Raw genomic sequence first — 11,874 nt, 5'->3', positions numbered from 1 at the left:
AACAAGTTTCAAATAAATTCATTACAGCCAGTTATGAATACTACTGGGATAAAGACTCTTCCTTCCCAACAGCAGAACTGAGTAGAATGGGAATTTAATTTTGATTACTCAATACTCGACATATTACTTTGTATTGAAAGTCTGTAGAGGAATAAAAGGCACACCACATTTGAATTCAAATTTGAAGAATATCTATTAACCTACATTGTTTAGTCCACTTTCATATGTAATAATGGCACCTATCTACTTTCAAGGTATAAGATGCAACAACATTCAAATGTTTTTGCATCTGTACCCCAATTATGGTATAGCAAGACAAACGAGGATGAGTTTAGAATGTTAAATTTTTTTCCAGCAGTTTGGATAATGAGCAATTATTATGTCTCTCGTACTATAAAATGGATTGAAGAATATAAAAAAAGGAAGACAAATCTGGTCCAGTGGCTCACACTTGAAATCTTAGCTACTCTGAAGGCTGAGATCCAAAGGATCATGATTTGAGACTAGACTAGATGGAAAATAACCAGCTAAGCTGGAAAAAAAGGAAAGGTCAAAGGGATGTGCAATTCAAGTGGGAGAGTAGTAGCTGAACATGCATAAAGCCCTGAAAGGGAAGAGGCCCATAGTGGAATGCCGCTCTTACTAACCTGAATGGATAGAGGTACAAAAATATAGGCTTCAGGAATCACTAACATTTAAGATTTTTACTTCAGAAATCCAGAATGAAAATTGAGGCTCCAATGTCTGGTAAGGCCAAAGGATATAGCTAGCACAGTCAGACACTGCTTAATTGGTGCCATGAGAATTTGAAACTGGAACCATTTTTTTTTTCAGTAAAGTCAACAGATCCAATAAAAATGATGTGAAGACATGCAAACTGAAGACATGCAAACTGAGAGATGTTAGTACAGCCACACCCAGTATTGACTGCTTTAGGTGAAAGAGGATAAAGAAAAGGAAACAAAGGAAGAGTCTGGGATTCTATGATTTTGATAGCATTTTTTTTTCATGGAGTAGAACGTAAAGATGTAGACACAGAAATAGCAATAAATGAAAATGACTATCCATAGCTGTTGCATCAACTAAGGAAGAAAACCAACATGAGTAATAAAAAGCATTAAATCACTTTCAGGAGTCACATAGGTCTTACTACATCTACAACTTTATCATAAATCACAGCTAATGAGGAAATCAGTGGGTATCAAGACAGTATTATAGGAGTATGGGGAAGGAGTTTAGTTTTACTTTACTTTTTCCTTTCAATAAGAGCTGAACGATTCCTGGAGTGAGTGACAATAGTATTTATTCTATGTATACTGTATCAGCCCATGTTTAGCAGTTTCATAAATGTACATACAGGTTGTGCTGTTAGTATAGTTGCCACATAACTTGTATTTGATGTCACCTATGCACAGTGAGATGCCATCACTGGATATTTTCTTTCCTAAATACATAAGTGTTTGGACAAGAAGGCCAGCCAATTGTACAGAATACTTTTCATGTGACTGTCATCTGATTTGAGACTGCCCTTGATTTTGGAACTGTATGAAAATGTACTCTTAATATTTGAGATTTGAAAAATATATTTGAAGTTTAACATTTGCATACATTTATATATTAAAAGGCATTCCATTTAGGTAACTATCTATTTTTTAACCTTTACTACGCATTAACACTGCCTACTGAGGCACCAGAAAAATACAATCTACATACTACCTGAGATGTAAATCGGGGATCTGAAAACCTAAAACATCTGCATCCTTTGAGCTGAATAAAGAAAACATCCTTCTTCTAGATAAGAACAAGGATGATGGATCATCACTCTTTCTTTGTTCACAATGCAGGTTTTAAGTTCTACTATCAACACGAAAAGCCAAGCCATTTAAATTTAGAAAGTAAAAGAAGTAGCCAGGCGTGGTGGCTCACACCTGTAATCCTAGCTAATCAGGAGGCTGAGATCTGAGGATCCAAGGTTAAAAGCCAGCCCGACACAAAAGGATCTGAGACTCTATATCTCCAATTAACCTCTAAAAAACAGGAAGTGGGGCTTGGCTCAGCGGTAGGGTGGTAGCCTTGAGCTGAAGAGCTCAGGAACAACACCCAGGCAGAGTTCAAGACCCATGACCCACACACACACACAAAAAGTAAAAGAAATAATTACTGCTTTATTGGTATCAGTATAGAAAACAGATATGATACTAATTAAATCATGAAATTTCTTACTTTAGCTCAAATTTGTAAGAAGTGACAGGCTGGGTCTGGTGGCTCATACCTGTAATTCCAGCTTCTTTGGAGATAAACATTGATCTGCAGTATCAGAGGCTTACCTGGAAGCCAAGAATCTTATCCAAAAAATAACTAAAGAAAAAAAGGAGTGCCTGTCTAACAAGCAGGAGGCCCCGAATTCAAATCCTATCACTGTCAAAAAAAAAGGAAGGAAATGTATAGAATAAGGATCCAGTGATACATAGATCAAATTTCCATATTCCCAATTATATTAGGAAATGCTACTAATTTTCTTCCTACAATCCAAGAATATCACTCATTGGTTAACTTAAATCTCATATAACTTAGAACTGCTACCTAAGTCAAGAACATTGAAACAGAAAACAAGAAAAACATGACACTGTTAAAACTGTAATCATCTGATTTGGGAAACTAATAAAATCAGCAGTTTAAGAATACATAAAGTGTTATTATAACCTAGTACAAAGTCTTTCTCTTCCTTCCACCCTCCACTCCTTAATACTGACGATTAACTCAGGAACTTGTGCTTGCTAGAAAAAGGCTTTACCAATTAGGCCACACTCCAAATTTGGTACAATATTCTCTTAAAGAAGAGGTGAATCTGTCTCTCTTTCCCCCTCACCCTATTCCAGACACATGAAGTTTATTGTACTGTTAAGGATAGGAAAACATATTTTGATAAAAACTTCTGACAAAAAAAGAGATAGTCCTGAAAAAAAAGTAAAAAGAATTTAACAACTCTTTTCTAAATTACCTTTCACATAACATAATAGGCTTTTGCCTTTTACTTTCATAACTACTTTTTACTATTATAAGGGGCTTCATCCACCTCAATTGCACAGATCCATGGACTCTGATTTGTTGTTCTTTTATTTCTCAGGGTTAAAATACTATATATATGTGTATATATATATATACACATATATATAGTATACACACTCTCACACGCACACATACATACATACCCCAAAGCATCAAAGCCTATAACCTTTACTTCCATTTGCAAATGCTCTTTAAATCATAATTCAGCCTAACTTTTGATACAATGTCTTTTGCACTTAAAATTTCTGAGAACTCTTGACTAATAAATAGCATACGTACACAGTGATTCTCTTTCAGCAGGCTTTCTAAGGTATAAAGACCTTTTGGCCAGTCCTTACGATAAATAAATGTACCTGTAGGTTACCGGAACTGGAGCAGACACACCAGCTTTAGAAATGATTAGAAAACCATGGGTCTCTGTACTTATTGAACTGAATCACCTGACAGTAAAACTCAGTCAAGGCCCTCGGCATTGGTGACACTTCCTCCCATTCAGACCTGCTGCTGTGATAGACCTGGACTTCGTCTGTGATTTCATCTGGTGCGTAATCCCCACCTAAAATATAAATCTTATCTTCAATCCCAATTGCACCTGCATTAAAGCCTGCACATTCAAAAGACCCTTCACCCTTCCAAACACAAGTATCTGGACAAAAACTGTAAACTTTATATGTGGAAAGGTCGCATATGTATAGAGTGCAGTTCACTGGGACAGCTTTAATGAGAGTAGCATGAAAAAACTGCCCAAACTCTGCTACTAGTTCAGACCACTGATTGGTTGTGGCATTGTATTTGAAAAAGCAATCGAGCGATGGATTAAATGCATCTGCAATCTCTACCTCTGATCCAAGAACATAAATTACGTTTCTGCATGCACTTGCTTCCGGGTAGTATATGCCTCTGGGTAACGGGCTCACAGACGTCCATTCTTTGGAGAGAGGATTGTAAGATTCAACATCTAAGAGACTTTTAATATCCTGAGATCCTCTAGTCTTTCCACCTATGACAAATAACCTGTTGAGAGCCATCACAGACGTATGCATGGTTCTGGGTGTTTTCATAGTTGATACCAAGAAGAAGTCATTTTTGACTGGACAGTAGCACCAGGTCTGATCGGTGGCATCGTGGTAAGTCTCAGCAATATGAAGGCGTACCTTTCTACAGCACTTCCCTTTGCAGCCACCAGTCAGGAATATTTTCTCTCCATAACTAGATAGACTAGACCCCGGCAAATCAATCAGATGTGACTGGGGTAGGATTTTCCACGAGTCCGTTTTAATATTATAGCAGAATGTATACTGCTTTTCTCCATTTTCCTCAGTCTTGTGGATGAATATATATTTCTCAGTTGTGGATGGGCGCGCGTCAGGGAAGAGGCCACTGGAAACCTGCACACACTTAATGGCATCCACCATTATGTCAAAACAGTTAGTGCTTTTAAGTAAACACTCTTCATTGAGCAGATAGTCTTGAAGGGTATCCTCGGATAAATGATGCAATCTCACTTTCTGAATCAAATGGGGCAGATGCTTTTGCCTTGATTCCAAGTTATGTTTAATCCAGTTAAGGACAACCTTCAATACTGTTTCTTCCTCAGGAACATTTAATTCGTCAGACTCCAGACATTTTTGCAGGACTCCAAAATTCATCTCTAAGAAATCGCTGGATTTAAATAACAAAGAAAAATGGTGCTGTACGAAGTATAAAGCATGATCAAACAAACGGGCAGAGCCATAGCTATCGGATAGAGACAATACATGTAAACAATTGACGAGATTAATACTTTTTATTAAAAAGTCACTGCAAGCTTTGGAGAGGAAGGAGACTTGAAGAAATGATGATAACTGGAAGAACATTTCCACGTTATCATCTGTTATTTTTGTTTTCCCAGTATAGGCATAATCAAGAAACGCTTTTACTGCTTTGGAGGACAAATTAGTAATTGTTACACTTCCATCATCTCTTTCTTTCATATTTACTTCAAACATAGCCCTGCAAAAAAAAAGGAAAACAAAAGAACAAGTAAACGTTATTTTTTTGAACAACATAAGATTTTATTCTATAGCAATGTCTTTCAACAATAATTATTGCTATGAGAGAAGTTTTAGATCGATCATAAAATAGTTTAAAGATCCTATGAACATAAAACATGTGAAAGTCTTAGATCATCCTGAAGTCTATGTATAGACTTGTGTCCTTAATAATTGCTGAACCAGAGTTATTTGAAGGTGAGGAAAGAAAGGGTTTACGCTCCCATGATCTCCATTGTCCGCTTTTATGATAGACGCGTACACTTTGGATCCTGTGTTCAGATCTCATTCTCTCAGGTACCTGAACTGTCGACTGCTATGCGTTCACAACTGATTCTTTCCCCAGGAAATTCTTTTTTTTTTTTTTTTTGGCCAGTCCTGGGCTTGAGCTCAGGGCCTCAGCACTGTCCAGCACTGTCCTTGGACTTCCTCAAGGCTAGAGCTTGAGCTTCAGCGCACCACTTGTTTTTTTTTTTTTTTCCCTCCTATGTATGTAGTGCCGAGGAATCGAACCTGGGTCTTTGTGCATGCTAGGCAAGCACTTTACCACTAGGCTAAACTCCCAGGCCCCCCCAGGAAATTCTTTTTGCCACCTTATACTCACTTTTGGAGGCAGTGTTATTTCCTGTGACCAGTTGATTGAGAGGGCTTGGGAGAGGCTGGAGGGAATCCAAAGACCCAGCTCCTTGCTTCAAATCAGTTCAAATGTGAGGGGACATTCCTGCTTCTCAGGACCCTATGGGATGGGCTGAGGTAGATGTTGCTTAGCCTCTCCTTCACTCTGGCCTGTCCTGCTTTCATCATTCAGTGTAAACAACGTTATTTTTTTTAATTTTTATTTTTTGTTGGTTGTGGGGCTTGAACTCAGGTTCTGGGCATTGTCCTGCAGCTCTTTTGAACAAAGTTAGGACTCCACCACTTTGAGCTACAGTACCACTTCAGTTATTGAGTAGTTATTGGAGATACTTTTCTGCCCAGGTTGGCTTTGAACTGCAATCCTCAGATTTCAGCCTACTGAGTAGCTAGGATAGCAGGCATGAGCCAATGATGCCTGGATTAAGCATCATTGCTTTATTCCACATCACTTTCAATATGACCTTAACAGGCAGTCTTTATGCTCCAGTTGATTTAAAATATATACTTATAAATTATTTCAATATCTAGATTATATACAGTTTATCTGCCAAGAAACACAATTTATAACTCTCATATGAAAACAAAAAGACTATGAAACTTCAAATTTTTCATATAAATTAGTTCCTATGTAATTCATGGAATGAGGGCAAAATATCTCTAACAGTAGAATCTCTTTATGAGTAAATTAAAGTCAACTATGCTAATAAAAGCTAAAATTCATTAAAATATAATGCTGGGGAACTTAGGCCTTACCACTTTCTTTCAAATTACTCTTTAATAGTAATGAAACATAAAAGACAGTCCAAATGTCTCCAATGATTTTTATCTCTTTATGGAAAATGTCCACCTAAATGAGACACTTTATATAACTGCATAGTAGGAAGAAAACTATGTGAAACAGTACCAGTTTACCACATCAACCCCCCAAAAAGGAAAAAACATTAATATCTGTGGTAACAATAGCTGAGAGATAGACAGAGGTCTCAAAATTTGAATTGTTACGAATAGGATACTCAATACTTCCAAATATAAGGCCAAAATTACATGGAAGGAAAGCTGGGTCAGAAGAGAGGAGGGAAGACACAGGTGGCACCTCAGACAGGCAAAGTATAATGCTCAGGTCCACAGGGGAATTCAAAGACCACTACACTACTGGAGAGAGGAAATGAAAAGACTAAATGACTTATGGCTTAAATAGACTCACAGCTAGTATAATGCTGTCACAGCCTCCCTGTCCTCTGTGGACTACATAGCACTGAGTCACAGCAACAAATCTTACAGTGTTTAGCAAGCAGTATGTATAAAAATGACTTTCTAAATAAAATCTATCTTATAAAATTTATTATAAAGGCAATAATGGCTAAGCGTAAGTTGATGTTGATAGAAAAACAGGAGTTAAATTAAGGATTAAAAACTGACAAAAATACCATCCTATTCCTCTATTTCAAATCATACTCTGATTTTCTCAAGTTGGATAGAGATTTAAATTCTACTTGCTTTGCTTCTGAAAGTGAACATAATATAAAAATACTGAAAAATTTCGGTGTGACTAAGAGAACTCAATGCCAGGGATCAAGGAAAGAAGAGGCCACACGGGCTGCTATTACCTTGAGACAATGACAATGGCAATATGGCTGACCCTTAACCCTGTGGAGTTAGAGCCACTGTCATAATAGGGGATTACTGCAAAATCACAATCAGGATATCTCCAGTAGACTATGTTGGAAACTAAGTTATATTTAGAAGTTATTGTTCAGAATCAGAATAACTGGAGTGTAGAAAGCCCAGAGATATATTTTTACTGTAGAAATACCTTTGCTTTTACATCCTCTGAGTTTTAGCCCTTCCCACTGGATAACTCATCGATACAGTACTCAACTGAAATTTAGTCTTTCACTCATTTTCGTTGAACTCTGCTTTCTATTTTTGTTTTACCTTGTTGCTTCATCTTCTAAAATGATATTGTTACAGGGAACTTCCAAACATAGAAGAACTCATAAAAAATAAAGCAAAGGAAAACCAAGTTGGGCACTTGTGGCTCATCCTGTAGACCTAGGTATTCAAAAGGCTGGGATCTGAGGATCACAGTTCAAAGCCATTTCTGGCAGGTAAATTCATGAGACTCTCATCTCCAATTAACTACCCAAAAAAAGCCAGAAGAGGAGCTTTGGCTCAAATGGTAGAGCACTAGCCGTGAGCAGAAAAGCTCAGAGACAGTGCCCAGGCTCTGAATTCAAGCCTCAGGATCAGCATTAAAAAAATACATAAATAAAACACAAAAACCTGTCCCCAGAACATTTCAAGGGACTACACCTATAGAATGTTAGGAAGTTCTGAATTGGGAACTTTTGAAAAGGCAGGGTTAAATCCTCCTACCCATTACCTCCCACTTCTCTTCAAACAAACAAACAAACAAACAAAGAAAAACAAACAAACAAAAAAAAACCCACCCCAAGCCAGGCGCAGTGGCTCATGCCTGTAATCGTAGCTACTTAGGCGGCTGAGATCTGAGGATCGAAGTTCAAAGCCAGCCTCGGCACTACAGTCCGTGAGACTCTTATCTCTAAATTAACCATTAGAAAACTGAAGTGGCACTGTGGCTCAAGGGGTAGGGCAGTAGCCTTGAGCTGAAGAGCTTAGGGATAGCGCCCAGGCCCAGAGTTCAAGCTCCACGACCGACAAAAAAAAAAAGCAAAAAACACCCCAAAACATTAGTTAACCTAACTTGAATCAGGTTTTCTTTCAGAATTTATTGTTATATGCTGATACCATAAAAGCAATCTGAAGCATAGATAAGACAAGGTACCTGAAAAAGTCACTGCATGCTGCTAACACACAACGATGACATGGGATTATTTCATCCTTCACGATTATTTTGAAATCATAAAAGACATTTTGTTCTCTAAAATTCTGCAGAACATTTAGGATTTTCTGCCCATGATCTTCGGATACAAGGAAGTTTTTCTTCTCAGATGAAATTCCATTACACGAACTTCGTTCACTGAAATCGTATGAATTATCCATAGCCAATTCCACCTGTTTTTAGAACTAGAATGAAAAACAATTGAAAACTAATTACAGTCAATTATACAGCAATGGTCACAATGCTAAGAGCAGCCATATGACAGTAAACCTTGGCATTTAATAAAAATTGTTTTTAACTTTCACAAGTGTGGAGCTCCTTGAAATTGAGTAGCACATGATTAAGGTCTAATATTCATGAGTATACAATTATGTGTAAGATTAAGAATGCAGCTGAGTTGTAGAATGCTTGTCTTGCCTCTACAAAAGATCTGGGTTTTATCCCCAGCACAAGAAAAATAACTGGGTTAAATATGAAAATGTAGAATTTGTGTAAATGTGTAAAAGTTGTGGGTGTGCTTGTGTAAACCCTCACTGTATGAGTGTTATTATTGGGTTAAATGTTCAATATTTTTTTTCATTCAAATTTCATCAAAATAGTAGATTAGAACTGGAAAAAAAATCCTTGATGAATTTGGAGTAGGTAGAGAGCAATAGGCCTAAGAACATTCACCATCCATATCTGTAATACTTTCAAGTTTCCTACCAACAGAACGCACACAAAGCATTCAGATAATTCCATTGTAAATGCATTGCTTAAAAAATTGCCCTGACATTTTTAGGGTCTTTTTTTTTTTTTTTAAATTAAAGGCTGAGTCTTGTTACGTAGCCTCGGCTGGCTTGAACACATGCTCCTCCTGCCTCTTCAGTATTGGGATTACAGGTATGCACCATCAGCTCCAGTTTAAGATCATTCCTGATAACAAAGGTGAATTTTATAAAAATATCCAACATTTTCTGAGCAAATTAACTTATTCCAGTTACTAGCTTACACATTTCATGTTATTTAATTCGTAAACTACAACTCCTATTTTTTTTTAAGATACTTCATCCTTCCCTATTTTTTAAGTACAAAGAAAGCCCCCCTTTCCCAATGTATACTCACCCTCCCCTCCCAGGAATAGCATACAATAAGAAATACATGACAACTAAGAAAGTAGAATGCAAACAAGTTTGGAACTTGAGAACAATGACAATGAGCTCCTTGGATGTTCCTTTTGCTCAAAATATGCCAGATTCCAAAGAAGCTGCTGAACCAGAAACACTAATAATACACACAAAAGCCCCACCCCCAATTTGTTGTCATTCATGCAGGTCCACAAAATGAACATTGTAGCAATGCAGAAAGGTGATTTTTTTCTATCAACCCCTACCTGCAAAGACTAGCATTCTGCTCACAGTAGGCTGTGAGGGGCTTCAGCCCTTTTCCTCCCATCCCTCCACTACAATGTTAAGTCAGAGAAGGCTGAACAACTACTAAGAATGTTTGCAAAGACATAATACTCGTATTCACTATAGTTAAACCACAATAAAATTCTAAAAAATGGTTCTAGTAACAACACACACACACACACACACACACACACACACACACACACACACACACACCAGAAAAAAGAAAACAGATAAATTAAGACTAGGGAAGATAAGCAGAAAAGATAATTATGCATCATAATTACACTAAATGTAAATGATCTAAGTATACAATTAAAAGGCAGATATTACCAGAATGTGTAATTGATTTAATTTCATGCCTCACTTTAAGAATAAAAGTAAGTTGAAAGCAAATGGATAGAAAAAGATATATTGTACAAATATGGCAATGTCAATACAGTGTAAAACAGACTTCAGCAAGAAACATTTTCAGGTGCTGGGAGTGTGGCCTAGTGGTAGAATGCTTGCTTAGCATGTCTGAAGCCCTGGGTTCAATTCCTTGGTACCACATACACAGAAAAAGCCAGAAGTAGTGCTGTGGCTCAAGTGGCAGAGCACCAGCCTTGAGCAAAAAGTGTTCAAGGATAGTGCCCAGGCTGAGTTCAGGCACCAGGACAGGCAAAAAAAGAAGAAGGAAAAAAAAAAAGGAAACAATTTTCAGGAATTGAAAGGAGTATTACACATCACTAATCCATCAAGAATACTAGTGATTCTAAATGTGTATGTACAAAACAATTGATTTGTAAAATACTTCAAGTAAAAACTGATACAACTAAAGAGAAAATTAGATTTTAAAACATGACCCTCTCAAAAATTAATGCAACTAGAACAGGAAACACCAAGGATATGAAGTCAACAATGCCATTCACTAGCAATCTAATCAATAACAAGAAGAAAATTTGACCTACAAACTGCATAATCTATATTTTTAAGTGCCCAAGGAACATAAACCTAATTTGATATCTTGCTTCTTAAAACAAATATCAAATGACTTAAAATAAGTGAAACCACAAATATAATGCTTTTTTTCTGACCACAATGGACCCAACTAGATATTAATCCTGTAAAGGTGAAAATATCCATGTATTTGGAAACTTTTAAATAATACATAGATCAATTTCAAAGGTAACACTGAACTGAAAATATAACATATCAAATAGAATGCAGCTCAAATAGTTCTGGGAGGAAAGTTTATAGCACTGTGTGTTTACATGATCACAATTCACCCAACACAAAATATAATTTGGACATGTAACCATTATGGAAGTTACATTTATCTGAAGTTTAAAGTTCATTTAGAACACAGAAAAGAGAATATTGCCCAATAATTTTGTGGTAGACAATAAGATTATGTATGAATACAGTATTCCTAACAAACACACAAAACCCTACAATCACAGACCCGTTTTCCTGACAAATGTAGATATGAGACTTCCTAACTAAACATTAGCAAAGAGAATTTAATATGAAACTATACTGCGACCAAGAAGGTCAATCCAAGCATGTGAGATTGATTCAGTATTTGAAAAAATCAATGCAATGTAGGCATTTTTTTTAGAAAAATGCTTGATTCTGTAATTTATGGGGAACATTAGCTATGTGCTTGTTTATATTTGCAATCTCAGGGACTGCTCATATATCTGGGGTATTTGCTATTCTTAGGAACACTGTTCATGTAAAGTAAAAAAGGTGAATAAAAAAAAGAAAAATGAATGTAAAATGTATCAGCAAGCTGAAGAAAGACTACATAACACTAATCAATTCATAAAACCAAAGCATTTAACAAAATACTATGGAGACTTTCAGAAAATTTCCTAGCAAATGAGGACAAGAGGGGGAAGTT

At 36.6% G+C, this 11,874-nt stretch overlaps 1 protein-coding gene across 1 annotated transcript; it reads right to left on the bottom strand.

Annotated features, from left to right (window-relative positions):
* Positions 1 to 3,209: 3,209 nt before the first annotated feature.
* Positions 3,210 to 8,922, bottom strand: Kbtbd3 (kelch repeat and BTB domain containing 3). Its single transcript, XM_090319811.1, has 2 exons — positions 8,542 to 8,922; positions 3,210 to 5,061 (listed from the first exon to the last, which is right to left on the bottom strand). The coding sequence occupies exons 1-2, from the start codon at positions 8,757 to 8,759 to the stop codon at positions 3,459 to 3,461; spliced, it is 1,821 nt and encodes a 606-aa protein (XP_090175937.1). The 5' UTR covers positions 8,760 to 8,922; the 3' UTR covers positions 3,210 to 3,458.
* Between the last annotated feature and the right edge of the window lie 2,952 nt (positions 8,923 to 11,874).

Source organism: Megascapheus bottae, chromosome 27, assembly GCF_031878675.1.
Source record: "Megascapheus bottae isolate mThoBot1 chromosome 27, mThoBot2.hap1, whole genome shotgun sequence".
Classification (NCBI taxonomy): domain Eukaryota; kingdom Metazoa; phylum Chordata; class Mammalia; order Rodentia; family Geomyidae; genus Megascapheus; species Megascapheus bottae.
This window is presented reverse-complemented; position numbering and strand designations above follow the sequence as displayed.

Coding starts and splice junctions, on each gene's coding strand:
- Kbtbd3 (XM_090319811.1), bottom strand. CDS start 8,759: ATGGATAATTCATACGATTTCAGTGAACGAAGTTCGTGTAATGGAATT. Junction 5,062..8,541: donor GCATGCAGTGACTTTTTCAG/GTACCTTGTCTT, acceptor TTTTTTTTGCAG/GGCTATGTTTGAAGTAAATA.